Here is a 27,393-nt window from a genome sequence, read left to right as displayed (position 1 = left end):
TGCCCTAGATCAGCTCTAGAAATCATAGTGTCGTGCTCTCTTATTTGTCAGTGTTTGATTTTGCAAAGGGACACATTTCTGTTTAGCCAAAGTGAGCAGAGATGCCTCGTACTTGTGTGAACAGTGCAGATAACTTCTGCTATGTTTGTGGTGAAGTGACTTTTGCCTCACAAAAGCGCAGTATAACCACTATGGTTAAGAAAGCCTATCACCTTTATTTTGGCTGCAAAATTGGAGATCAGGACAAGAGGTGGGCCCCACACATATGCTGCAACACTTGTGCAACAAATCTTCGCCAGTGGTTGAATGGGAAAAGGAAATCTATGCCTTTTGCAGTGCCAATGATTTGGAGAGAGCCAACAGATCATACCAGCAATTGTTACTTCTGCATGGTGCCTCCAGTTGGGAAAGGTGTGTCAAAGAAGAAAAACTGGACTGTGCATTATCCAAACATTCCATCAGTATACGCCCAGTACCCCACAGAGAAGGGCTGCTGGTTCCTGATGCACCAGAATCATTCTCACTTGAGTCAGGCGAGGAAGAGGAAGAGGATGAAACTTCTGGTCCTGAACCATCAATGTCAGAGGACCCACATTTTCTCCCATCCTCCTCCTCTGAACCACACCTCATAACACAAGGTGAACTGAATGACCTTGTCAGGGATTTGAACTACCCAAGAGTAAGGCAGAGCTGTTGGGCTCCAGATTACAGCAGTGGAATCTCCTGGCAGGTGATGTTAGGGTTTCCATGTTCCGTGACCGTCAAAAGGATCTTGTCCCATTCTTCTTCGTGGAAGGTGATCTTGTAGCCTGCAACAACATCGATGGTGTGATGGCAGCCCTCAACATCATTCACGATCCAGATGAGTGGACACTGTTCATTGATTCATCGAAGACGAGTCTTAAAGCTGTTTTACTGCATAATGGCAATGTTTTGCCATCAATTCCAGTTGGTCATGCAGTCCATATGAAGGAAACCTATGACAACATGAAACAACTTTTGAGGTGCATAAACTATGACCAACATCAGTGGCAGCTTTGTGGCGATTTGAAGGTTGTTGCTCTCTTGCTTGGTCTGCAGACTGGATACACAAAGTACTGCTGTTTTCTCTGTGAATGGGATAGTCATGCAAGAGATTCTCACTACATCAAGAAAGATTGGCCACTCCGACAGTCATTGGAGCCTGGGAGGAAAAGTGTTCAGCATCCACCTCTTGTTGAATCAAGGAAGATTTTGTTACCACCCTTACACATCAAGCTGGGTCTGATGAAGAACTTTGTCAAGGCCATTGACAAAACACAAGCAGCTTTCAAGTACCTCCGTGGAAAATTTCCAAGGTTAAGTGAAGCTAAGATAAAGGAAGGTGTCTTTGTTGGTCCTCAGATTCGTGAACTTCTTCGAGATGATGCATTTGACCATGCACTGCGTGGCAAGGAAAGCCTTCCAGTTAGTGGCAATACATTTTCTCGGAAACAAGGCAGACAACTACAGGTTGTTGGTGGAAAACCTCCTCAAGGCATACAAAAGTCTTGGTTGCAATGTGTCACTAAAGATACATTTTTTGCACTCTCATCTAGATTTTTTTCCACCAAACTGCAGAGCAGTGAGCGACGAGCACGGCGAGCGATTTCACCAGGACATTGCAACAATGGAGACATGCTATCAGGGCAAATGGAGCCCATCAATGCTTGCAGACTGTTGCTGGACAGTGACAAGAGATGCTCCATTTAATGACAGGTTTCAGAGTAGCAGCCGTGTTAGTCTGTATCCGCAAAAAGAAGAACAGGAGTACTTGTGGCACCTTAGAGACTAACAAATTTATTAGAGCATAAGCTTTCGTGGACTACAGCCCACTTCTTCGGATGCATCCGAAGAAGTGGGCTGTAGTCCACGAAAGCTTATGCTCTAATAAATTTGTTAGTCTCTAAGGTGCCACAAGTACTCCTGTTCTTCCATTTAATGAATACAAGAGACAAGCCAAGAAGCGCCGAGTAGACACTGAATAGGACTAAACTATGTACATAATAGTTTTTTGCCTTGTTTCATAATAAATTTTATTTATACAACTCTTTTGCTGATTTTTGAAGTGTTACATAAACAGGACAGGTGAAATATTATCATGTAAAGCAACCATAAACACATGAAAAGACCTAGGTTTACAATTTATGATTAAAACTCTACTATCTACACAATATACATAGACATAAAATGTAAAAACTTAAATATCTTAGAAACAGTAGCCAGTTGTTTTAATTGTCATATTTGAATTCAGCACATCAAAATATATAATAAATATATTGCACATTTTATCTCTGAAGCAGACGACTTCTCAAAAATTGTAGACCAATGTTAAAGCTTCCCAAAGGCTCAGAGTGAGGTCTTATCAATTGTGAGAGCACTATGTTTAAATCCCAAGATGGTATAGGATATCTTATTGGAAGGTATAAATTACTGAGATCTTTTAAAAGCCTTTTAACTATATTATTACTAAAAATAGATTTTTCCCTCCACCGGTACATGGTATGCTGATATGGCTGAGAGATGAATCTTCACTGAAGATAGTGAGAGCTCATTTCTTAAGGTATAACAAATATTGTAAAATGAAACTAATTGGTGTTGCATATGGATCTGCAGCAAAAGCCACAATAAAAATATTTTCTATTTATGACTAGAACATCTTTGTGTTGACTCTTTCCTGGAATGCGACAATACATTTTGCACATCTAATGAACAACTTTTTCTAACAACCCTAGAGTCCTATTCCCCATGCTGTTAGATGAAGAGACTGAAGATCTGGATGATAAACCATCCAGTGTTTTTTCAACAAGTCCTGTACTAGCATCAGAGGTTCTATTAGTCCTCTTGACAGATGCATTAAGTCTGGATGCCATTGTTGCCTGGCCCATACTGGCCAATCCTTTAATACAGTGGTTCTTAAGCTTTTCCATATCAGTACCTATTTTTCCATATCATGACTGTTCTGAGACTGCACTTCTTCCTTTTAGCTGGGATCCCCCCATCCCATTTAGTCATGTAGGGAGTTGCACCTCATAGGTTGAGAACCTACGCCATATTCCACCCCTGAAAGAATCATTTAAAAATGCCAAAGTCGATCAGTAAAGTATTTAGCAAGGTTTCAGCAAAGTTCAGCTAAGAAAACCTTGTATCTTGTGAGCTCAAACAAGTGATTCAAAACTTTGTCACGTGAAAGCCAACAAACTTCAGTGTGGAAGAGGAGATATGGATAATGCCCATTTCTTCACACAAAGTAAGACAGATGCATGGATTGGCGGGCTTACCTTTACGAAAATTCACAATTTTTAAGTCTCATCAAGTACTTTTTTCAGTTCCACTGGTATCCGCTTAGTCGCTATACTTTCCCAGTGCACTGAACAATATGTTCAAAAGGCAAGATTGGGTTCTAGTCACAAAATTTCTGAGTTTTCATGCCAAAGCTCAGGCTTCATCAAGGCAAATACACAGTGATGCTAATCCAACCTAGCTGCAAGAACTGATAGTTCAAAAGCTTCAAAAAATTTCCCCCTGAGGAGCATCCTGTCAGTACACAGCAAACGGGAAGTCTTTATATATGGACCATTCCCAGGCAAACCAGCCAAATGTTAAAAGTTGGGCAAAAGATGACATCTGCAGTTTTATCCAGTTGTATTGACAAGAACTGGATCTTCTGAACTCTTCTAAACAGCTATTCCTGAACATCTGCAGGGATGTCATTAATTCATCAGCTAACTGCATCACTGAAGAGGGAAACTGTTTTTACCTGATTGGTGGCAGCAGTTCCCAGTAAAACGTCTAAGACACGAAGCACAATCAACGTTTCCCCAATTACATGAAGCTTGGTAGCTTTCACTATTTGTAGAACTCTGTGTAGCCTCAAAAGCTTGTCTCTTTCATCAACAAAAGTTGGTCCAATGAAAGATATTACCTCACCTACCTTGTCTCTCTAAGAATCCTTTGTCAGCTACTGCGACAACTGCTTTGAAATACTCTGGTAGGTGACCAGCATTCTGTTATGTGCTTTGGTCCAAGTGCACCAGAGTGGAAAGTTAGATTGCAGCACAGATCCACAAAATAGAGGAAAGAGTAAGGAAGAGAGGATGGTTTCCACTGTCCTGCTGGCTCCATGGAACACACACTATAACCCAGTCAGCTTCCCCTTGTGGGGAAGGTGGAAAACAGGAGGCAGCTGCAGGCAGGGCCCATCTGGGCAGGGAGACAAAACAAAATGTTGGCCTCCTGACTGCAGCAACATGATGAACTCCATGGCAAAAATACTGCATTCTGTGGCTTATTAGAATGATGTCAAATTCCACGATCACCAAATTGCAGACTCCTTGACAGAGATGAATGGGAGCAATTCATACTTTTTAGAGTATCATTTCAGGCAGTCTGCAAATTCAGGTAGGCACCATTGCATCAGTTTAAACTTTCAAGATTCTCTCTATAAGGGCTGGAAATATATTTTTTTGTTATATAAAAAGGTAGGAAAGAAAGAAAAAGGGAAGGGGGCTGTTACCTGCTCAGGGGTTGTGACCCACAGGTTGAGAACCCCTGCTATAATGCATTCCCATGATTAAGTGCAACCAAGTGCCAGCTAAATACACAATATTGGTGTGGTTTATGCAAGGATAGTAACAGGATGTATTCACAAACTACAGAGTTACAATTCGAAATGACTGATCTCACAGTATTATTATTATTTATTATTGTATTATCATAGTCATGGACCAGGACTCAATTGTGCTAGACACTGAAGAATATGACCTTCAGATTTCCATGTCATCAGTATAAACTTTTAGAAGAACCAAGCTCATTTTCAAGGCTCTTGGCTCTACCACTTTCCCCAAATCTGAGATTCTTTCCCATTATAGACCTCTTAGGGTACAATTTCTTGGGCTGTCAAAAACCAGTAAGATGGTTATAGCTGAGAGGCAGTGTGGTCTAACGGCCACGGCACCAGACTGGGAGACAGGAACTCCTGAGTTCTAATCTGGGCTCTTCCATTGATTCATTGTGTATCTTCAGTTTCCCCATCTGTAGACTAGGGATGAGGATACCTACACTTCACTTCAGAAAGGGCTTTGTGATGAAGAAATGTTATAGAAGAGGCACTGGGTGTTATATAAGCTATATATAGCTATCTAAGTGGCACTGGATGTTGTAAGGAATTATTTTATTAATTAGTATTTGTATGGGGATTTGAAGAATTAAAATGCTGTACTAAAATTATACTGCAGCCATGTAAAAATCTTAATGAATGAGAGCAATACCTGTAATAAACCAAAACAGTTTTTCTTTGGGCTGAGAGCAAACATGGGAAATTTCAGCCCCAAAAATATTTTTTTAAAAAAGTTACAAGTAACTGAAAACAAAGCTAATACTACTTTGCACTTCTATGACGTCTTTCATCTGAAGATATAAAATTACTTTACAAACAATTTATTAAGCCCCAATACCTCAGTGAGGTAATGAACCTGCCTCCTCAACTAAAGCTATGGAATCACTACTGAAATGTAACAAACAACAGACTTGGCTGCTAGTTGAAGTACAGACGACATGCCTGGCTTGCCAGCATATTCCTCTGAGAGTAGGTGTGAAGGGACCTGAAGTCAGTGGCAGCAAGAAATTAACCTGTGCACAGTTTTATTTTAATAATATAAAAGGAAGAAGAGCAATGCTGGAAGGAGGAGGGCAAAGGAGTGAGAGTAAGTGTTAATTCCATAAGAAGGTAAATCACTGCCATAGAAAAAACTGTTGACACAGCATTGAATGTTGCTGTATGGCATTGTGGCATTTCTTGTGTGGCTGTGTACTCGGAGGAGCAAGGTTGCGAACAGATGTCACACAGGAAAGTGAAGGCTCCCAATGAAGACTGTCAATCATGCTTGGCCCTTTTTTCTAATCAGTTTTTTGCATCTTTGTCAAAGTGTTTACAAATTTTATTAACAGTTGCTCTATATTCAGGTTTGCCCTTGGCTGTGTCTCTGAAGTTATCAATATTTATGAGGTGAGAGTCTGCTTAAGGGTGTTTTTGAAGCATTTACATTCACTGCCCTTCCTGAATTTTCTGAGTTTCAGCTCGCCATAGGACTTTTTTCAGGAGTCTACAATCACCCTTTCTGACAACTTGACTTGTCCGCCTAGGATGAGGTGTGATTGCCTCGATGCTGGTTGTTTTTGCTCTTTCAAGGATGTTAATGTTTGACACTTCGTTTTGTCAGCGGACCTTAAGAATAGAGCAAAGACATTGTATGTGAAATTTTTCAAACTGCTTGGTGTGTATGCAGTATGCCATGTTTTACACCCATATAAAAGGGATGCTATCATTGCTGCATTGTATGTCATCGGTTTTGTTAACAGTATGAAGGTGTTGAGTATCCTATGGCGAAGTCTTCCAAAACCCTAGCTTGTCTTTTGCATTCTGTTTGACATTTTCTTGACCCAGGGAACTGTCACTTGAGATGGTATTGCCCAGGTATGTAAAATGATTGATATTCTTTAGTTTTATACCATCAAAGGTGATGTTTGGTTCAGAGATAGTGGCTGATGGCACTGGTTGGAACAGGACTTCAGGATTTTCCAGGCTGAAAGTGAGTCCAAACAGTTTAGTTGCCTCTGAGAATCTATCAAGGATAAGCTCTAGGTTACTTTCACTATGACTAAATAGAGCACAATCATCTGCAAAAAGAGCTTCACATATGAGTTTCTCAAGGACTTCTGAAAAGTTATCCATCAGTTCTGTACCTTACGTAAATATCCTTTTGAAGGTTGTCAATTGTGTAATTCAGAACCGCTGCAAAGAAGAGACTAAAGAGGACCAATGCCAGCTCAGAGTCTTGTTTCACCCCAGTAGATATGGGGAATGGCTTAGAGAGGCCATAATCTGAGAGGACTTGACCAGTCATGTCTTCGTGGACTTGATGTATGATGTTAACAAATTTGATGGGGCATCCAAGCTTTTCTAGAATTTTCAGAGGCCATTTCCGCAGTGTCATATGCTTTTTAAGATCAATAGAGACAGCAAATACTTCCATGTTTTGTTCAACTAATTTTTCCTGAATCTGTCTCTCAACAAAAATCATGTCTGTGATGCTCCAAACTGATCTAAAGCCACACAGGATCTCTGGCAGAAACTTCTCTGATACTGTTTCAACAGGCTGATTGAGCAAAATACAAGCAAAGATTTTACCATCTACAGATAGGAGGGCGGTACCATGGTAGTTGTTGCAGTCAGATTTGTTACAATTATAGTTACAAAAATAAAGGTATCTTTGAAATCCTGAGGACTTCTCAGTTTCCCAGATAGTTGACAGTGTTGGGGCCTGCAAGTTTGAAGTTTTCAGTTGGTATGTTGTCTTTGCCTGGTGATTTACCTGACTTCATTTGTTTTTGTATTTCTTCAAAGGTAGGTAACTAGACAATTTCTTCATGCTGGGGGTCCTGGGTTCTTCTGCACCTCTGGGTTGACAATAGAAAGATGGCTGAGTAGCTCAGTAAAGTGCTGATCTTTCACAGATGCCTCTCTTGTCCTTGATTAAGGTAAATACATCTAAACACTTTAGTGAAGCTGGCACAAAATTTGATTGGCCATAAATGGTCTTTAGTGAGTTATAAAATAACTTTGTGTTGTATCGGCATAATGCTGTATTTCTTCTTCTGTCTTTTCCAATCAGCTGAGCCTTGGTTTGCAGATAATTGAATGTGTCTTTGTTTGATGTTGACTCACTGTTGTTTCGCCAAGACTTAAACACATTTTCTTTTCCTTGTGGATATTTTGGATTTCACCACCATTTTCATCAAACTAATCCTGGTGCTGTCTTTGATTTTTATCTAGATCTGAATATATTCCACTTTTCGAGCGCGTCATTAGGTGATGATATAATGCTAACAAATTTTCCTCTAAGTTTCCCTGCAGTTTTATTGATGCAATGGATGTCTCAAGTTTGCTATGTCCAATTTCGGTTTAATCTGTAGACCAGTGTTTCGTTGATCATCCTGTGGGGGGTCCAAAAGTTTGCTCTTCTTATTGCTCTGGTGATTTTCACATTCCTTATGTCTCTTTGCTGCATAATGACACAGTCAATCAGGTGCCAGTACTTTGATTTTGGACGTATTCACCAAGTTTTATATTTGTTGGCTTGCTTGAAGATTGTGTTGATAATAACGAGCTCGTGATCAGCACATTTACCGAGTAGGAGGAAACCACCGCTGTTCATTTTTCCAATTCCATTGTTCTTTATTACACCACTTCAAGTCTCACTGTCTTTTCCAACTCTGGCGTTAAAGTCCCATAGAACTATGAGTTTGTCATCACTGGGTATAGATTTGATTATGTCATCCCAATTAGAATAGAATTGTTTATTTCTTCTGTACTGTTCATGACTGGAACATAAGCATTGATAAACACTGGTAACTAATCATCTAAAAGGGATTGAAAAAAAACCAACCCTGGAAAACTTGAGTGAGGGTGGTTTGTTTTTAATCAGTAAATGTGTGTTTTGCTGTTCTTCAGTAAGCTCTGTTCAAGGGTATGGTACAATCTTGCTCACTGTGCCAGCTCAGCCGTTGTCAGATTCCTTGGTTCTGCTCCTAGCATGGCTCCCTGCTAGACAGAAACAATTACTGAGGAGCAAAGAGTGGCAAAACAAGAAGCTCCGTGACTGATAATCTGTGTGGATTACAGGCTTACAACAAAAGCCATGATGCTTCAATTGTATAGCCAGTATCACTGGATAAGAGCCAATTACACTCACTTCAGCCAGAACTTTCTTATGTTTCTATCATAGAATCATAGACTTTAAGGTCAGAAGGGACCATTATGATCATCTAGTCCAGGGGTGGGCAAACCTTTTGGCCTGAGGGCCACAGCGGGGTTCCAAAATTGAGTATTGAGGGCCGAGTAGGGAGGCTGTGCCTCCCCAAACAGCCTGGCTCCCACCCCCTATCCACCCCCTCCCACTTCCTGCCCCCCTCAGAACTCCCGACCCAGCCAACCCCCCCTGCTCCTTGTCCCCTGATCGCCACCTCCCGGGACCCCACCAGCTATTGGAATGTGGCCCTGCGAACATGGGCGGAGGACTCAGGAGGAGCAGGGGCAGCCACACAGCCAGAGAGAAGCGGTGGTTTCCCCTTCAAAGTGCCGCTTCTCTCTGGCCAGCTGCGTGGCCGCCCGGTGCTCCTCCTGAATCCTGTGCCTGCATTCGCCGTGCTCCCGCCACCTGCACCGCCCGCCTGTTCCCCTGCCCCCGCAGTGCAGCCCCTCCTCCCCCTCCATGGGGGGTGTGCCAATACTGAGCTGCCCGACTGCCCGGCTCTGGGGCCCCCTGTTGTTGGGGGGCCCTGTGCCAGAGCACCCTGTCTTCACTAGTAAATCTGCCCCTGAGCCGTGCCGCCCGGCTGGAGCCAGCCACACCACCACCCTGCTGGCACGACAAGCTGAGGCTGTGGGGGAGGGGGAACAGCAGAAGAGGGGCCAGGGGCTAGCCTCCCTGGCCGGGACTCAAGGGCCGGGCAGGACAGCCCCGCGGGCCAGATGTGGCCCGCCGGCCGTAGTTTGCCCACCTCTGGTCTAGTCTGACCTCCTGCACAACGCAGGCCACAGAATCTCACCCACCCACTCCTGTATCAAACCCCTAACCTATGTCTGAGCTACTGAAATCCTCAAATTGTGGTTTAAAGACTTCAAGGTGCAGAGAATCCACCAGCAAGTGACCTGTGCCCCACACTGCAGAGGAAGGCGAAAAACCCTCATGGCCTCTGCCAATCTGCCCTGGAGGAAAATTCCTTCCTGACCCTAAATATGGTGATCAGCTAAACCCTGAGCATGTGGGCAAGACTTACCAGCCAGACACCAAGGAAAGAATTCTCTGTAGTAACTCAGATCCCACCCCATCTAACATTCCATCACAGGCCTACTTTAATAGCTTCTTGAATGGGATGTGTACGAACACAATGCTTTTCCTCACTGTCTGTCTGTCCACTCCTACGCCAGCCCCACTGTCAGGACACTTAAAACCATGCTACAAAGACAATGTATCTTGGCAGCTGAAATATCTTTTTCTAAATCTTGATATAGCTGTACTTGCAGTGCTCGGATACCTGGTGATGGTTGTGGTATAAGAACCTGAATAGAACACTTTACACTGAAGCTACTCCCTAGATGAAGATGAGGCTGTGACTGTACTACAGTTGGGCAACAATACTGTTGCCACCAACAATATTTCTTACAATACTTCTCTTTGCCTAAAATAAAGAGGACATAAGTCTGTGCATACACTGTGGTTCTGAACAGGCTGAACAATCATTCAGAAATCATAGAGAGCTTTCAGTTTTATCCACTAAATGGTGGGAACTCTGATATACAAGTTCCATAAATATCTAAACAAACAGATAGATCCAAATTCCCGGAGCCACTTATTTTGAAACATTTATTTTAACATCTCTCTATTCCATGCAGGGAAAACAATGGCAACAACTTATTTAAAAAATTCAAGTGTACTATCTAGATCACCTACTGGCATCCTTTGACAGGGCCATAATTATATGGCCTGAATCAAAGTTATCAGTAGCTTGGTCTTTTGGAACTTTGACGATGTTTTAGTCTCACCAACTTTTCTACACTCGGACCTACCTGCTGTTCTACTGACTGGGATACATGATAACAGTGATAATGTTACCATTTTTAGAAGGAAAGGTTACTTACCAGTAACTATGGTTTGAGAGTTGCCTCCATGCATTCATGATTGTGAGGGCACCATCTCACAAGTGGGAATACACAGAGGCTTCAAAGAGCATCAGTTACCACAGTATCAGCATTTTGTGCCATGTCATCAATTTTCTTTGTGGCAGATGAAAAGGGAATTCATTTTCTGATGGGCTAATCTTTAACATCAGACATTGTCCTAAAATCTAAGACCAATAGGGCAAAACAGGGTCTATCTGCAACCCTAAAAGGTTCTGTACAGTTTCCTCAGGAAGTGTTAATAAAAACCTGCCAAAAGTATGGAAACTCTCATGTAGTTACATGGTAGTAAGAGAGGAAACGGCTCGTCTGTCAGTCTCTTCTGACCCAGTTTTACATTCTTCTATTACAAAGAGAAATGCCTCTACCAGTGGAACTTTACTTTGGAAAAGTTCATAGTAGGAGGAGTGTGTGTCAGGTGTCAAACTGCTGGGTTTCCAGGGAAACAAGTAACTATGGAAAACTAATATTTTGCGGGGAGGCTATTCTAGAGTCTAAAAAGCTTCTCCTCTCCCCCATTCCCCAAAGAAAGAAATTAATTTGAGAAACAATGAAATCTTTGCAATTCTTTAGCCTCATGAGGGAAGTCAGACAAATCCTTGTAGGGAGGAAGCATAAAGTAGTGCAGAAAGGCTTGTTTCAGCACTTAGATGTCTATCCTGACATGTAAAATGCTCTGTAAATGGTAGGAAGTATTATTATTACAGTCCAATGTTGCTTTCCACAAATGGCTCATTTCTATGTGGAGGAGCCATGAGTGGTGAATACTGGCCCCTCATTTCATGCTGCTCTGTGTATGAAGGGGATGGGGAGGAAGAAGACACAGAAGGCCAAGGAGATTTTAATTTTATGTACTTAAACCTTCTGCAAATGCCAAACAGACTGACCACAGAAGCTGCATTTAGGGCAGCTAGAGGCTTGTAATTGCTCTTCTCATTACCCGCAAGTCAGGGACCCTGGCGACCAAAGCCTGCTCTGCAATCATAAAAATCACTGTGAAGTCTACAAGTAGCTATGGGCCAGTGATTGCAAATGTATTACAGCAACAACTGAAAGGTTGGTTACTTGACTGTATTTGCAGTATAAGCATTGTAGATCATTACAGGTACACAGAGGGTGTGGAGTACAGGGCAGAGCCCTCTTGTTACTGAAGCAACCGAGGGTTTGTCTACATAGTGGGAAATGTACTCTATGGGGGTATGATTTCTAAATCACACTAATGTATTGGTCCTCATGGTCTCTGCTGGTGCACACTAAATGTTCCCTAGTGCACTATTCAAAAAGCACTATGTTAAATTACACCATCAGGATTTACATGGAACAATTAACATGCAACTTGTTAGTGTGCTTTAGAAATCACACCCCTGTATAGCACATTAACCCACTGTGTAGACAAGCCCTTAGAGATCAGCAGTCAGGCACTACACAACACCAACAGTTAACCTCCAGAATAGTCAAAGAAGCATTTAGCTTTTAAATGGAGAGTTCTGAGAATGTCATTTTGTCAGCTATACACGTTCAGTGTCACTTTCTTCTGCCTCCTTTCTAAAACGTGGTTGGAACTTTTTTTTTTTTTTAAACTGTCACGTGGTTCAACAGGATAATGCAGCTATGACGACAATGGAGCAGATCCTACCCATATTGCTAGTGAAGCAAACAAGATCACCTTGCCTAGGCAGATATGGGGAGAATGACCAGTTAGCCACTAGTGAGAAGGTTGAACAGATGTTTTTCATGCTGTCGGCAGGAAGAGATGGCGGCAGAGGGGACGACGTCTCATTCTCCCTTCATCATTCCAGAGCAGAGCTTGTGGGAACTGACATGGATAGCAGAAATCTTTTTATAACTCAATAACAAACCCTCTTCTCCTACCTCTAGGTGGGATTTCCTCTTTCCTTGGACAGATATTCAGGATAGAAAAGCTATAAGAGCAAACCTCGGCAAGTGACTAATTCCTCATGGACAATGGTGATATTTTTGATGAATATTATGCCTGGGGTGACCAGACAGCAAGGGTGAAAAATCGGGACGGGGGTGGGGTGGGAGGGAGTAATAGGAGCCTATAGAAGAAAAAGACCCCAAAATCGGGACTGTCCCTATAAAATTGGGACATCTGGTCACCCTAATTATGCCACTTAACACAACTAGTGTCTTTTTTATAATTAAAAATGTACTGAATACTGGTGAAAGATGCCAGATTAATAATGCTCCATCTGTCCACAGGACAGGTACAGCACATGAAGCAGCAGTGTAAGCTTTCTTTATACTGTCTGACCCTTGCAAATATGCCTCAGATCTCCCATGGATGAGGAAGTTCAGGGGTGAGAGGGAGTTAATTTATCATACGCATTTAATCCTTGGCACCTATTTTGAAATCACCAATAAGATTACAAAGGTATCACTTAGAAAACTGTAGTGGTGGTTTTTGTGATAAGGACATCTCTCTGTCCACTATGAAATAAAAAGTCTGCCAAGCACCGGTCATATCTTTTATAAAAAATGCTACAGCATTCTCCAGTAATACTCAAAAACACCCCATTATCATTGTTTTAAACTGATATGTTAATTTGTATCAGGGGTTCTCAAACTTTATTGCACCGCGACCCCCTTCTGACAACAAAGTTACTACATGACCCCAGGAGGGGGCTGCAGCCTGAGTCCCGCCACCTTGGGTGGGAGGAGAGAGGGCCACAGCCCAAGCCCCGCCGCTTTGGCTGGGGGTAGAGCTCAGGCTGCAGCTTCAGCCCTGGGTCATAGAATCATAAAATATCAGGGTTGGAAGGGATCTCAAGAGGTCATCTAGTCCAACCCCCTGCTCAAAGCAGGACCAATTCCCAACTAAATCATCCCAGCCAGGGCTTTGTCAAGTCGGGCCTTAAAAACCTCCAAGGAAGGAGACTCCACCACCTCCCTAGGTAACGCATTCCAGTGCTTCACCACCCTCCTAGTGAAATAGTGTTTCCTAATATCCAACCTGGACCTTCCCCACTGCAACTTGAGACCATTGCTCCTTGTTCTGTCATCTGCCACCACTGAGAACAGCCGACCTCCATCCTCTTTGGAACCCCACTTCAGGTAGTTGAAGGCTGCTATCAAATCCCCCCTCATTCTTCTCTTCTGGAGACTAAACAATCCCAGTTCCCTCAGCCTCTCCTCATAAGTCATGTGCTCCAGACCCCTAATCATTTTTGTTGCCCTACGCTGGACTCTTTCCAATTTTTCCACATCCTTTTTGTAGTGTGGGGCCCAAAACTGGACACAGTATTCCAGATGAGGCCTCACCAATGTCGAATAAAGGGGAACAATCACGTTCCTCGATCTGCTGGCAATGCCCCTACTTATATAGCCCAAAATGCTGTTAGCCTTCTTGGCAACAAGAGCACACTGTTGACTCATATCCAGTCTGTTGACTCATATCCAGACTGGGTCCTAGCAAGTCTAATGCTGGGCCTGGCGACCCTACTAAAATGGGGTCGCGACCCACTTTGGGGTCCCGACCTGCAGTTTGAGAACCGCTGATTTAGATAATTACTGCAGAATACTTGTTTTTTAAGCACATAAGGGATGGTTACAACAGCTGTTCACTACCAACCTGAACTGGATTCAAACCAGTGATCTACCAGAGATATGAAAGGTTTGAGATCCCTTTATCAATTTATTGAGCCAACCTATTGCTACTGCTGTATTCAAAAGGGAGTGACAGTTATTATTAAACATTTATACAGTACCACCAAAAATATGATGCTTCTCAAACAATTCCAACTGAATAACAATCTGACTCTGAGCTCCCACGCGCATGAATTGAGAATCCCCATGGATCGGAGCCCCCAAGCAACAGCATTATTATTATTATTAAACATTTAAACTGTGGTTGTGCCTAGAGATCTCAACCAGCCTGGAGCTCTGTGGTGCTAGGCACTGTACACATATAGTAAATGACAGACCTTGCCCCAGAAATCTTATTCCAGGAAACCTCACAGGTCTCAGTATGAGCCCACAGAGAAGAAAAATTCAGCCTATTCTCATATGCCTTCCATTTACAACTCACAGCTGTGGACCAGGACTTTAAGCTGTGATAATTACTGTATGCTGCTTGTTAAATCATAGTTTGAGAAGAAAATGAATCACAGAAACACAGGCCATTCTTGGACAGATGGCTGGTGGATGAACTGCGTTAAAGGAGGCCAAAGCTCTCTTGATTTACATTAATTCCAGTGTGGGTGCCCGCTCTACACGCACTGCCGGGGCTTCTCTCTGACTTATAATTAGAACACACTGGCTGGCACTCACCACAGCACATCTGGACTTTGTTAGACAACCTTCAGCTCTGTTTTCTTGCATCAGCCCTGGCCCCCCTCATCTGAAGCAGCCTCCCAACCACTGTTTCACCATGAACCAGTCAAGGAGACAAACTACTTTGGGAGCAAGTAAATTGGGACTACATTAGTTGGTAACCCTTGCCCTCCAATTCGCCTCCCTTCCTTCTGATGATAGAGGAAATCCCTTCATGGAAGTTGACAACCAATCCTAAGCAGGCAGCTCCATTTACTGGAAAGCCTGGTCAATGCTGACTGCTTCATTAGGAAATGTTTCTGTATCGAGGCACATTCCTGCAATTCAGGGACTAGAAGCTTTAAATAAAAAAAAAATTGATGCCATATCTTCTTTCTGAAACGCTCCCTCATCTAAGCTTTAGTGCACACAAATTAAAGAACCAAAATGTCTTTGGCAGGACTCCTTCCTTCTCTTTCACAGTAACACACGAGCAACTTGAGTGGGTGGGAACATGATATAGTGCGGGAGAGGCAGAGAGCAAAGTTGAAGGAGAGAATTGCTACAAAATCTCTCTGAACCCATGTACCTTCCTCCTTTGATGAATCCATGTCTCTCCACTGAAGTGTTTTAAATCAAAGAAAGGCTTGCTTAGTCTGAATGGCTGAAGAGCTCCGGAACTGCTTGTTGGGAAGTAAACTGGGGCTTATGCGTTTATGGAATAATTTCTGATTTGAGGAGATATAAATAATCTATATATGTTGTTCTCTTAAAAAAAGTCAATCTGTACACACATTATCAACAGCTATGCAATTATACAAACAACTAATACTTTCTATCAAAGTTAAAAGAAAAGCACTATTTGCATTCTACCATAGCCAATTAAATGGATCTATTCAGGCCCACTATACTATCGGGACACAACATTACTTCCTCCCCCCAAAAGATCTCCCCCTAGAGTCCCTCTCTGTTTTGCAAAGGGATTCACAAGTCAGGCTGATGTTGTCATATAAAGACATGCATGCCCTTAGTAGAAAGCTACCCCCCTCCATTATGTTCAGTATGACACTCTGGAAGCTCACATGCTGAGAAGCACTTTCCATCACGATCAAACTGGGTATATGCATTTTACATTTGAGTCTCTTGCTAGCGGAATGCTATCTTGCTGGAAAGTAACAGTATTTATGACCCTACCAGTAAAATTAAATGTTATGAAATTGTAAAATCAGTTTCTAAACTGCTTTAAAATTGGTTCAAGTCAAAAAAAGAACTTTATTATGTGAACATTAAACATTTTATTTCAATATTAAATGTTAAGTGTAAAACCACTGTCACTAGAGCACTAGTGCCTTCTAAGGAGGAAGTGGAGAAATCCCTGATCAGAAAGCACCCCTGGTACTGTCCAAGTACTCAGCAAGGCAGTATATTTTTAATTTATAAAGTTCTATCACCCATGATAATAATCCCGTACCACCAGCTCACATGCCTGATTCTGTCCCTTCCCACCTGTTGCTTGAGCTGTTGCACCAGGCGGTCCTTCTCTCGCTTCAGTGCAGCCACTTCATCTTGGGTCTTCTTCTTAGAGGATGAAAGCTCTAGCAGAGCAATGTTGGCATCTTTTTCACTGATGGCAGCTAGAAGAGCTTCTTGTCTGGGGGAAAAAAAAAGAATACACTGGTGTCCTTAAAAAGTAAGGGGTATCTGTGACAACCTATACTCCATGTTCACCCTTTTATAAGGTTATGTTGTTATTATTTTTTTTAACAAAATATGTCTTTTGAGGTCTGATTTGAAAAATCAATCTGCTGAACAGTATTGTACTGGTAAAATATGTGTGGCAACACTGCATGTAAAGTTACAAGCCTCTACTGTATAACATTGTTATAACAGGCTCCAAGGTTAAGAAAAGCAGGCCCAAATCAGTTTTTCAGAAACAAAGAGACACTGGCACCCCAGCCAGGTGCTAAAGGGCTATCACCTGCTTAAGCAGACATTCTCCATCAGGGGGAAAAGGGGTAAACAAGAAATTTACATTCCATCACAGGGACAGTTTAAACCTCACGTCCACAAGAGACTGGTTTGTTACCATGACTCAGCAAGGATATTTCTAGCATAAGAAACTGAATTATAAAGAGGGGAGGAAAATGTTGGATTTCACTATCCTTTTTCATCTCTGCTCATGACATCAGTGACTCTCAAAGAACTGAACTTGGGGGTGGGATGGGGGAATCCCGGCTGGGAGGCTTTTCAGCCAGTACAAACTGCTGTAAGCTTATGGTGAGAAAAACCTTTTGCTTTTAAATTCACTTAGCTTATTAAGTTAGTCATTTAGCTTGTGTATAATCTTTTTATTTTCTTTGTAACCAAATCGGACTTTTATGCCTCATTACTTGTAATCACTTAAAATCTATCTTTCTGTAGTTAATAAACTTGTTTTATTGGTTTATCTAAACCAGTGTGTGTTTGGATTAAAGTGTGTGGGAAACTCCATTTGGGATAACAAGGCAGGTACATATAATTTTCCACTGATGAAAAGATGGACTTTATATGAGCCTGCATTGTTCAGTAGTGTGCTGGGAAATACAAGATGCACATTTCTGGGGGTACAGTCTGGGACTAGAGAATCTGCTGGTGTTCTTTTGCAGTGTAATTCATGGCTGGCTGGCTAGTAGCACACAATGCAGTTAGCTAGGAACAAGTTACATGCTGGAGATTGTGTTAACTGGCAGGACTGGCTGTTCACCTATAAAGCAGTGTAAAAGGCATCTCAGGTTGGAGAAGACAGTTATTCCGCAGTCCAGATTGTACCCGGGGTACTGTCACAATACAGAGTTGGACATATGTGGAATGCTGTGATAGGGAGTGTGATTCCAGGGATAGGATTAACTATGGCATTCACAAAGGTGGTATCAAACTCTGGGAGACTTACTCTACAACAGTCAATGATGCAATGGCTTATAAAAGACCCTATTTTGCTGTGTATCAAGTCTATTGATTCAGTAGGTAGGATGGATAACCAGGTAGGATGGGAGAAGAGTGATGTGCTGTGTTCCTGTTCAGAACTTCCTAGTTTCTTACTCAACTCAGCATTGTTTTAGGTTAGGTTTTCATCATTTTTGGGTACTTCAGACTGTTCTAAACAGATTCCCTCTATTGTAGTGGTTTCTAATATATACTGGTGTGATATATAAACATATAACAGAGTGGACCATTGTGTTCCACCTTCTTAAAATATATTGGCTATTCATGTAGCTATCTGAGGAGGAAAGTGGTCTGTGGCAAATTAGCTGCACTCATTTTAGCAATGCACAGTATTCCCAGAAGCAAATGAAGATAACAGGAAGATACAGGCCCTGTTCTGTTATCAGAGAGATGGTGAAGAGGCCTCTGGCAGAAAGCACAGGGGTTAACTGAGAACTGGCAAAAGGGCACCCTCCCATATCAAGGATGCTTTTGCTGTCCTGTGACTTCCCCTGTCAGTATTCAGGATGATGAGGAGCTTTTGTCAGCTTTCTGTATTGAGTGACTGAGACAAATGTAGGCTTGTCTTCTGAGCACACCATTGACAGCTCAGAGAGAGTTGCATAGGAGCTAAAAAACTAGTGCAGGATCCTGCGGTTACAGTTGTGTGATAATTAGACATAGAATTTTACCTTTTCCCAACAGCATCTAACTCTCTCATATTCTCCTGCACTTTGGGAGCATCTTGTGGATGCTAGGAGACAAAGATCCTGTTTCAAAAATCTACAGAACACATATCAATTGGGCATACTTGTATATGTTAAGATGAATTCTTGTTTATTTTATATTGTTTATTTGCAATCATATCGCCTTACTTCTCTATTCAGTCTGAACTCTAACTTAAGTAGGGTTGAGCCTGGTCAGTGCTTGTAAGGAAATCCCTGGTTCTGAAGACACTGTTGTCCTGTAGGTGGCCCTTTTCCCTGAGTTAGTACTGAAGCAACATACAGCAAGAGCTTCATTTGATAGATTAAAGATCACACAGCACATTGCATAAGAGTAGGGCTTGACAACTCTAGTGTCCTGACCAAAATTCAATACAGACTTTCTGAAACAGAATTGCTGTATAAAGTTCCATGTGTCTTTCCAACAGAGAGGAGAACTGACCTGGAGTATGAGATTAATTGAACAAGGCATCTATTTTATTTTGATTCATTTAAATATGCTCAACAAACACTATGAAAAATTAAGATGAGGCCTTGAAAAATCAGTAGATTTTCGAATGTGTTCTAAAGTTTTTCTGTCCCCTCAAATCAAAAGTGGCGATGTCAAGAGTTTAAACTTGGTTTATATACTAGTTCAATGATAACTTATACACAGGACTACCTTTACCATACTGGATTGCAGAAAATTTTAGTTATTAGATGTTGACTATGTTTGGTCTCTGCATGTGTTACAATTTCTGTTGAGTCTGGTCAACGTTTCAAGATCCAATTAACCTATTCATTTTTTAATTGAAAAGCATTTCTAGAGGTCATCACTGAGCAGACAGCAACTTTTAAATGCAAACTGTCATTAGGCTTCTAAGTTAATTGCCGTGATATTCTCTGAAAATCATGGGTTTTTAAAACTGATTTTAAAAGAGCAATTATGTTCCCTTACTGCCGCTTGCCTACACATTCAATAGAAGATGGAGTCTCTGTGACTGAAGAGGGCAATGTCTACTGCAAGTTTTCCTTGATGCTGATGAGAAGGGTACAGGGAGATGTGCTCTACAAGTGTCATCTGAAGAGGTATATGTGAAAGACTCTCTGCTGGTTTCATGCTCCTAAGTTAGAGGCTACCTCTGAGGCAGCTCCTCCTGCCTGAAACAGACTTGGCTCAATACAGTCCAATCAGAGTCAGCAAATACTACCAGTAGGGGAGAATCTATGCTGATGTCCTTGCAACATAAAGTGGAAGCCCTCTCTGTACCAGGTGCAGGCTTGAAGGCTGTATTTAGGTTATTCCATCATACAGCTAAAGACTATACTCTTGGGTTATGTTTACACTAGAGAGCTTACAGCAGCACAGCTGTATTGATGCAGCCATAGATGCCGACTCTGTGGGTGCTCCGGGGTTGGAGCACCCACAGGGAAAAACTGGTGGTTGCTCAGCACCCATCGGCAGCTCCCCGCTCAGCTCACCTCTGCCTCCCCCCCCGAGCGCGCCCTGTGCCTGCTTTTCCTCACCTAGCTCCCAGTGCTTGCACCGCGAAACAGCTGTTTCGTGCAGCTGGGAGGGAGGGGGGAGGAGGGGGAACGTGGCGCGCTCGGGGAAGAGGCGGGGCCGGGGCAGGGATTTGGGGAAGGGGTCCAATAGGGCAGGGAGGGGGCGGAGTTGGGGCAGGGACTTTGGGGAAGGGATTAGAATGGGGGCGGGGCAGGGAAAGGGTGGAGTCGGAGCGGGGCCAGCGCGAGCACCCACCAGCACTGGGGAAAGTTGTATGCAGCTGCGCCACTGTAAGATCTCTCATGTAGCCACTCTATGCTGATGGGAGAGAGCTCTCCAGCTGACATAATTAAACCACGCCGAATGAGCGGCAGTAGCTATGTCAGCGGGAGAAGCTCTCCTGCCGACAAAGCGCTGTGCACACTACCATTTATACCAGCATAACTTATCCCGCTCAGGGGTGTGTTTTTTCACACCCCTGAGTGATATAAGTTTTGCTGACATAAGTGGTAGTGCAGACAAAGGCTCCTAAAGGACCACCCTCCCACTGGGGGAGTGCAGCTTGTTTTGGCGACACCCCTGACACACGGATGTTGCGAATTTAAAGAGAGGAGCAGGATAGTAAATCTAAGCAAAATTAGGACAAGATAACACATGAAGAATCTTTTCTTTCTGGCTTTTTGAGATAAAAGATTTACCTACAAGGCAGTGAGAACTAGGGTTGCCAACTTTCTAATCACACAAAACCGAACACCCTAGCCCCGCCCCTTCCCTAAGGCCCTGCCTACTACATTCCTCCTCCCTTGGTGGCTCGCTCTCCCCCGCCCTCACTCACTTTCACTGGGCTGGGGCAGGGGGTTGGGGTGCGTAAGTGGGTGAGTGGTCTAACTGGGGGTGCGGGCTCTGGGGTGGGGCCAGAAATGAGGGGTTCAGGGTGTGGAAGGGGACTCTGGGCTGGGGCAGGGAGTTGGGTGTGGGAGGGGCTGAGGGCTCCGGCTGGGGTGCAGGGTGCGGGGTGCAGGAGGGGGCTCCAGGCTGGGGCCGAGGGATTTGGAGTATGGGAGGTGGTACGGGGTCTGGGTGAGGGCTCTGGGGTAGGGCTGGGGATGAGGGGTTTGGGGTGCAGGAGGGGGCTTCAGGCTAGGGGATGGGGCTAAGGGATTCAGAATAAGGGTGGGGGCTGAGGCAGTGGGTTGGGGTGCAAGAGGGAATACTGGCTCTGGGTTCTGGGCTGGGGCCAGCGATGAGGGGGTTCAGGATGTGGGAGGGAGGCTCTGGGCTCGGTCAGGGGGCTGAGGTGCCGTGTGTAAGGGGGTGAGGACTCCAGCTGGGTGTGCAGGGTCTGGGATGGGGATGAAAAATTTGGGGGGGGCTCAGAGCTGGGGCACGGGCTTACCTCGGGCGGCTCCCGGTCAGTGGCGCAGCGAGGCTAAGTCAGGCTCTCTGTGTGTCCTGGCTCTGCGCTGTGCCCCGGAAGTGGTCAGCAACAGATCTGGCACCTGGGGCGTGGGGCCCAGGAGGCTCCGCGCACTGCTCTTGCCCACAGGCACTGCCCCCCAGTTCCCATTGGCTGTGGTTCCCGGCCAATGAGAGTGCGGAACTGGTGCTCGGGGTATGGGCAGTGCGCAGAGCCCAGTGCACCCCACCCCCCGCCTAGGAGCTGGACCTGCTGGACGCTTCTGGGGCGCAGCGCGGTGCCAGGACAGGTAGGGACTACTCTGTCATAGCCCTGCAGCACCACCGACCGGACTTTTAACGGCCCAGTCGGCACTGCTGACCGGAGCTGCCAGGGTCCCTTTTTGACCGGGCGTTCCGGTCGAAAACCGGACACCTGGCAACCCTAGTGAGCACGTGCTCTGGAGGCCAGAAAGGTCACTGAATAGAGGTACACCTCTCAAACATTTGATAATAAAGGGCTCTTCAATCTAGCAGACAAAGGGATAAAAAGATCCAATGGCTTGAAGTTGAAGCTATACAAATTTAGACTAAAATGACAGTACACACTTTTAACAGGGTAATTAACCACAGGAACAACTTACCAAGAGTTGTAGTGGGTTCTCCGTCACTGGAAATTTTAAAATCATGACTGGATGTTTTTCTAAAAATATGCTCTAGTTCAAACAGGAATTAATTCAGGGAAGTCCTATGACCTGGGTTATGCAAGAGATCAGACTAGATAGTCACAATGGTTCCTTCTGGCATTATAAATTATGAATCTCTGAAACACTGGTCTCCTGACACATTGATTTGCTATCACAGACCTGACCAGAACTTCATAATAGCATTAATGAGTAAAAAGAACTCTAAACAACTAATAAAACCTTAAACCAGAGTACACCAGCATCAGAAACTATATATCATAGAACCTCAGAGCTACGAACTGACCAGTCAACCACACACCTCATTTGGAACCGGAAGTATGGAACCAGGCAGCAGCAGAGAAACAAACAAACAAAATTAAAAGCAAATACAGTACAGTACAGTGTTAAATGTAAACTAATACAAAATAGAGGGAAAGTTTAAAAAAAAAGATTTGATCAAGTAAGGAAACCTGTTTCTCTGCTTGTTTAATTTAAATTAAGATGGTTAAAAGCAGCATTTTTCTTCTGCATACTAAAGTTTTAGGTCAGTTGTAAACTTTTTAAAGAACAACCATAACATTTTGTTCAGAGTTACGAACAACCTCCATTCCCAAGGTATTCGTAACTCTGAGGTTCTAGTGTACACTAAACCTGATTAAGACCACAGAAAAAACTGAGGTCTATAAGCAAAACCAGCTGTACTGTTGCTTCCCAAACATTTGGCGCCTCAGGTAAAAGAAAAAAGGCATCCACACAGGCATGGTATTCTAGCACTACGTGAAACACAACTCTACAGATGGTTTAAGTAATGGTAGGTTTATTGAAACAAAAATCTAGTAAACAATGAAGTAGGGATCAAAATCATAATAGCATTGCTTAGAAAAGTCTAAAGTCAAAGGCATTTGTACTTGTCTGCTAGCATTTTGAGTCCGGATGTTTCATCAGAGACTAATCTTAAAATATATATAACTGCTACTATTTTTCACTCCTCCATTCTGTCCCCTCTCCCCAAAATAATTTTGGACACGATTTTAGCTGCTAATATCTGAAGAGCATTAGGTTTATGAGATTTAGCAGTTCAAAATAGTAAAAACTAAAAATCACATCAGAATCTAAATAATGGAAATACAAGATAGTAATCAGAATGACCATCATTTAAAAATTTGATCTCATTGTTTAACAGGACCAGAAACAAATGCTATCCACAAATGGAAAGCTAAGACTTCAAATTATACATAGTGCACAGAATTTCTAGCCCTGAGAGTTTGAGATATGTCAAACTTCAGCACTGTCACTTCCCTTTGGTCTAGCTGTGTTTTTTGGTATATGTCCAGAAATTGTTATATTAAGTCCCAGACCAGCATAATTTTCATTCCCTAACTTAAGGGTAATTGTCTAAAAATATCCACTTGCCACTTGAAAAAGAGGAAAAATGACCTTTAAAGTGAAGGAATTGAAGATGTTCTTGTTAGGAAGTTTCCTGTTTATCCTTGTCTCAGAATTTCTCTAACACACATTCAATCCTGCTTTGAAAGTACCTGGAGGAGCGGATTTACCATGAAACAAACCAATGGCAATGGTACGGGGCCCCAAAATGCAGGACAAATCTCATCTGACAACCTGACCCTGAGTCCCGGCCGGTGGCGCAGCAGGGCTCAAGCAGGCAAGCTGCCTGCATGCCGTGGCCAGTGGCCTCACGCTGCTCCCGGAAGCCGACAGCTGTTGGCATGTCTCTGCACGCCCATGGTGGGGGGAAGGGGCGGCTCTGTGCGCTGCCCCCTCCCTGGGCAGTGCACGGAGACCTGCTGCTCCCCTCCCCCCAAGGGGTGTGCAGAGACGTGCCAGCAGAAGGGCTAAGGTGACTCTCTCATCGCTCTGCCTCTCTTCCTCTGTGCCACACTTGGAAGCAACTGGCATGTCCCTGCGGCCCCTGGAGGGGCAGGGGGGTGGTGTCTCCATGCGCTGCCCCTGTGCTGAGTGCCAACTCCGCAGCTCCCATTGGCCAGGAACTGCAGCCAATGGGAGCTGTGGGGGCTGCGCCTGCGGGCAGTGGCACGCGAAGACCCCCTGGCCTCCCTCACCTAGGAGCCGCTGCCAGAGGGATGTGTGTGACGGTCGTTTTGGGAGCTGCGCCATCCGAGGTAAACGCCGCCCTCCCTCCCCCATGCTGCCCCAAAACCCTGCCCCAGCCCAAAGCCCGCACCCAAACTTCCTCCCAAAGCTCGACCCTCAACCCAATCCAGCACCCAAACTCCCTCTCAGAGCCCAACCCCTGCACCCTCTCCTGCACCCTAACCCCTTCCTCCAATCAAGGTACCTCACTTTATTTTCATTTACTTCCCATCACTTATAATATAGGAGGAGGATGAAGAAAAAAAGAAAAAACTGGAGGGGGGGGGGGGAAGGAGAGAGAATGCTCTTTTTCTTGTCTGGGTCCCGAGGGGGGCCCCCAAAACTGAAGCTGCGCACAGGGCCCCACTAACTTTAAATCTGCCACTGAGTATCTGAATTCTTAGTGGTAAGGCTGCTCTTAAAGGGCCTGTCTACATGGGAAATTTACTGCCATAATTATACCTCTACATTTATATTGGTGTAGCTCTCTGGATGGACACTCTTATTCCACACAGGGAGTTATACCAGTATAACTATAGCAGTATAATTATACTGGTAAATTTCCCTGGGTAGCCCTCAGATCATGTTTTCTCCTTAAGAGAACTGTATTTCAGGATACTGCCAACTAAGCTCACAGCTGAATTTTTTTAATGACAGAAAATGTAAGAGATTGAAAGCAGGATAAAAAAAGATGATGTAAAATTTTTTTACAGGCGCTGGAGTGGCGGGCTCATGTAATTCAATTTTGATTTTACTGAAGTTCAGTGCTTTGTCTACAGGATACATTAGCAAGAGAGACCAGGAAACCTCGTTTGTGATATTACCTGGTGGTTCTCTAGATAACTAGCAGGGTGACATTACACTTTTATGTACAAGACAACAGAGGTATCAGAAGAACTCTTGCCCTGTCTCTCCATTTTTTTTTTTTTTTTTTTAAAGGAATGAGTGTTATTTAAAGGAATGCCTAGAGAAGGCCTCCATTCCAGTTCCAGAGGAACATGTACTGTGTATTCCTCCCTATCTGGAACAGCAGAGGGGACATTTGGGGCTATTCCTGGAACAAACGTGTCTTCAGTGTGTGCGCCTCACTTGTGGAAGAGTTGTATGACGAAAGGTGCATTCAGTACCACTGTGTTGATCTTGGCTCATCCTGCTAAGAGAGTCTGCCTGCACATTTTTCTCCTCTGCCAGGTGTAGAACCATTGGATGCATGTAATGTATGCATCTGCTAGCACTTCATGGCCTCCTTGCACAGAAGAGGAAAGTAAGGTTGGCTTCGTTTTTTCAGATAATATAATGGTGTTGACTATCATAATGATGGTGGAAGGAGTTGGAATGTCAAAGAAAACTCTGCGAAGATGCAATCTCTGCTGTTCCATGAAGAGTTCTGCCTCTTCAGGGATGATCAAAGTTCTCTGAAGATGTCCATATTTGGTGGGTTGACTAGGCCATCCAATGTTGTAAGAGTCTCATGTGCAGCCATGCATATGGTGTCACATAGGAGGATAATGCTAGGGGTCCCATGTGCCTCAAATAATTTTGTTCTTTGGTAGGGCTGAAACCTCAGTGTCTGACGGATGCTGGTGAACCCTTATGTAAAGTGGAGTTCAGCACTGGATCCATAAAAGTGATTCTCTGATTGACAAACAGGGTAGCTGATAAAGTTTGCAGCTGACACAAAAATTGGGGGAGTGCTAAATAATGAAGCGGATAGGTCATTGGTAAAGAGCAATCTGGATCACTTGGTAAGATGGGTGCAAGCAAACAATATATGTTTTAATATGGATGAATATAAATGTATACATCTAGGAACAAAGACTGTAAGCCATACTTAGAGGATGGGAAACTCTATCCTGGGAAGCAGTGATTCTGAAAAAGATTTTGGGGTCATGGTGGATAATCAGCTGAAGATGAGTACCAGGGTGATGCTGTGGCTAAAAGGGCTAATGTGATCTTTGGACGCATAAACAGGGGACTCTTCAGTAGGAGTAGTGAAGTTATTTTATCTCTCTATTTTAGCAATGGTGAGACCACTGCTGGAATACTGTGTCCAGTTCTGATGTCCAATTCAAGAAAGATGTTGATAAATTGGAAAGGGTTCAGAGAAGAGCCATGAGAATGAGTAAAGGATTAGAAAACATGCCTTATAGTGACAGACTCAAGGAGCTCACGCTATTTAGTTTAACAAAGAGAAGATTAAGGGATGACTTGATTACAGTCTATAATACTTACGTGGGAAACAAATATTTGATAACAGGCTCTTCAATCCAGCAGAGAAAGGTATAACAAGATCCAATGGCTGGAAGTTGAAGCTAGACAAATTCAGACTGAAAGTAAGGCATACATTCTTAACAGTGAGGATAATTAACCGTTCCAACAATTTGCCAAGGTTCATGTGGATTCTCCATCACTGGCAATTTTAAAATTAAGATTGGATGTTTGGTCATGTGCAAATTGAGTATTCTATAGTTCACAATGGATGCCCATGAAAAATCAGCAAAATGCTAATCACCAGTTTGCAGGGGCTGGAGGAAAAAACAAAATCAGAAAGGGTTACCCGGTTTAGGAGTAAAACAAACTTTTAAAACTATATCAGGGGTGCAGATGAACCCCCCCCCATTTAGTCCTTCAATCTGTGAGGACAAGCCACCAGCGAGCTTGATCTTATCAGAAGAGATCTCAGCCAACCTGACTGAAAATGCAGGGCAAAGCTATCTTATAGGAGATAGGGGAATGCTTTGTTAGTTAAGGTTAGGCTCTAGAAAGTGTGTTTTATATGTAACCATTTGTTTCCAAAATTCTTACTTTCTATCACTTGGATCTATGTTCTTTGATAATAAACTTATTCCTGTTTTCACTTTCTCTCTCTCTTGTTAGCTAGCTAGCTATGTGTTAAGTAAAGTGGTGATCGGAAACTGAATCTGACAAGCTGGTGTGTACTATTCCTTTGGGAGTAGCAAATAGAGTTCTGTGAGTGTTCAATGGAACAGGGACTGT

The 27,393-nt window shown here is 43.5% G+C and overlaps 1 protein-coding gene across 5 annotated transcripts in view; it reads right to left on the bottom strand.

Moving 5' to 3' along the window:
- ERC1 (ELKS/RAB6-interacting/CAST family member 1) overlaps positions 1-27,393 on the bottom strand; it is a 539,904-nt gene that overhangs the window by 91,208 nt on the left and 421,303 nt on the right. For all 5 annotated transcript variants that reach the window (XM_054035177.1, XM_054035195.1, XM_054035205.1 and 2 more), the window contains one exon: positions 16,538-16,682. In XM_054035177.1, coding sequence (XP_053891152.1) covers positions 16,538-16,682 — 145 coding nt within the window. The remainder of the gene's footprint in view (positions 1-16,537; positions 16,683-27,393) is intronic.

Source organism: Malaclemys terrapin, chromosome 1 (genome assembly GCF_027887155.1).
Source record: "Malaclemys terrapin pileata isolate rMalTer1 chromosome 1, rMalTer1.hap1, whole genome shotgun sequence".
In the NCBI taxonomy this organism is placed as follows: Eukaryota; Metazoa; Chordata; order Testudines; family Emydidae; genus Malaclemys; species Malaclemys terrapin.
The sequence above is the reverse complement of the archived record's forward strand: the minus strand, read 5'-3'. Positions and strand labels throughout refer to the sequence as shown.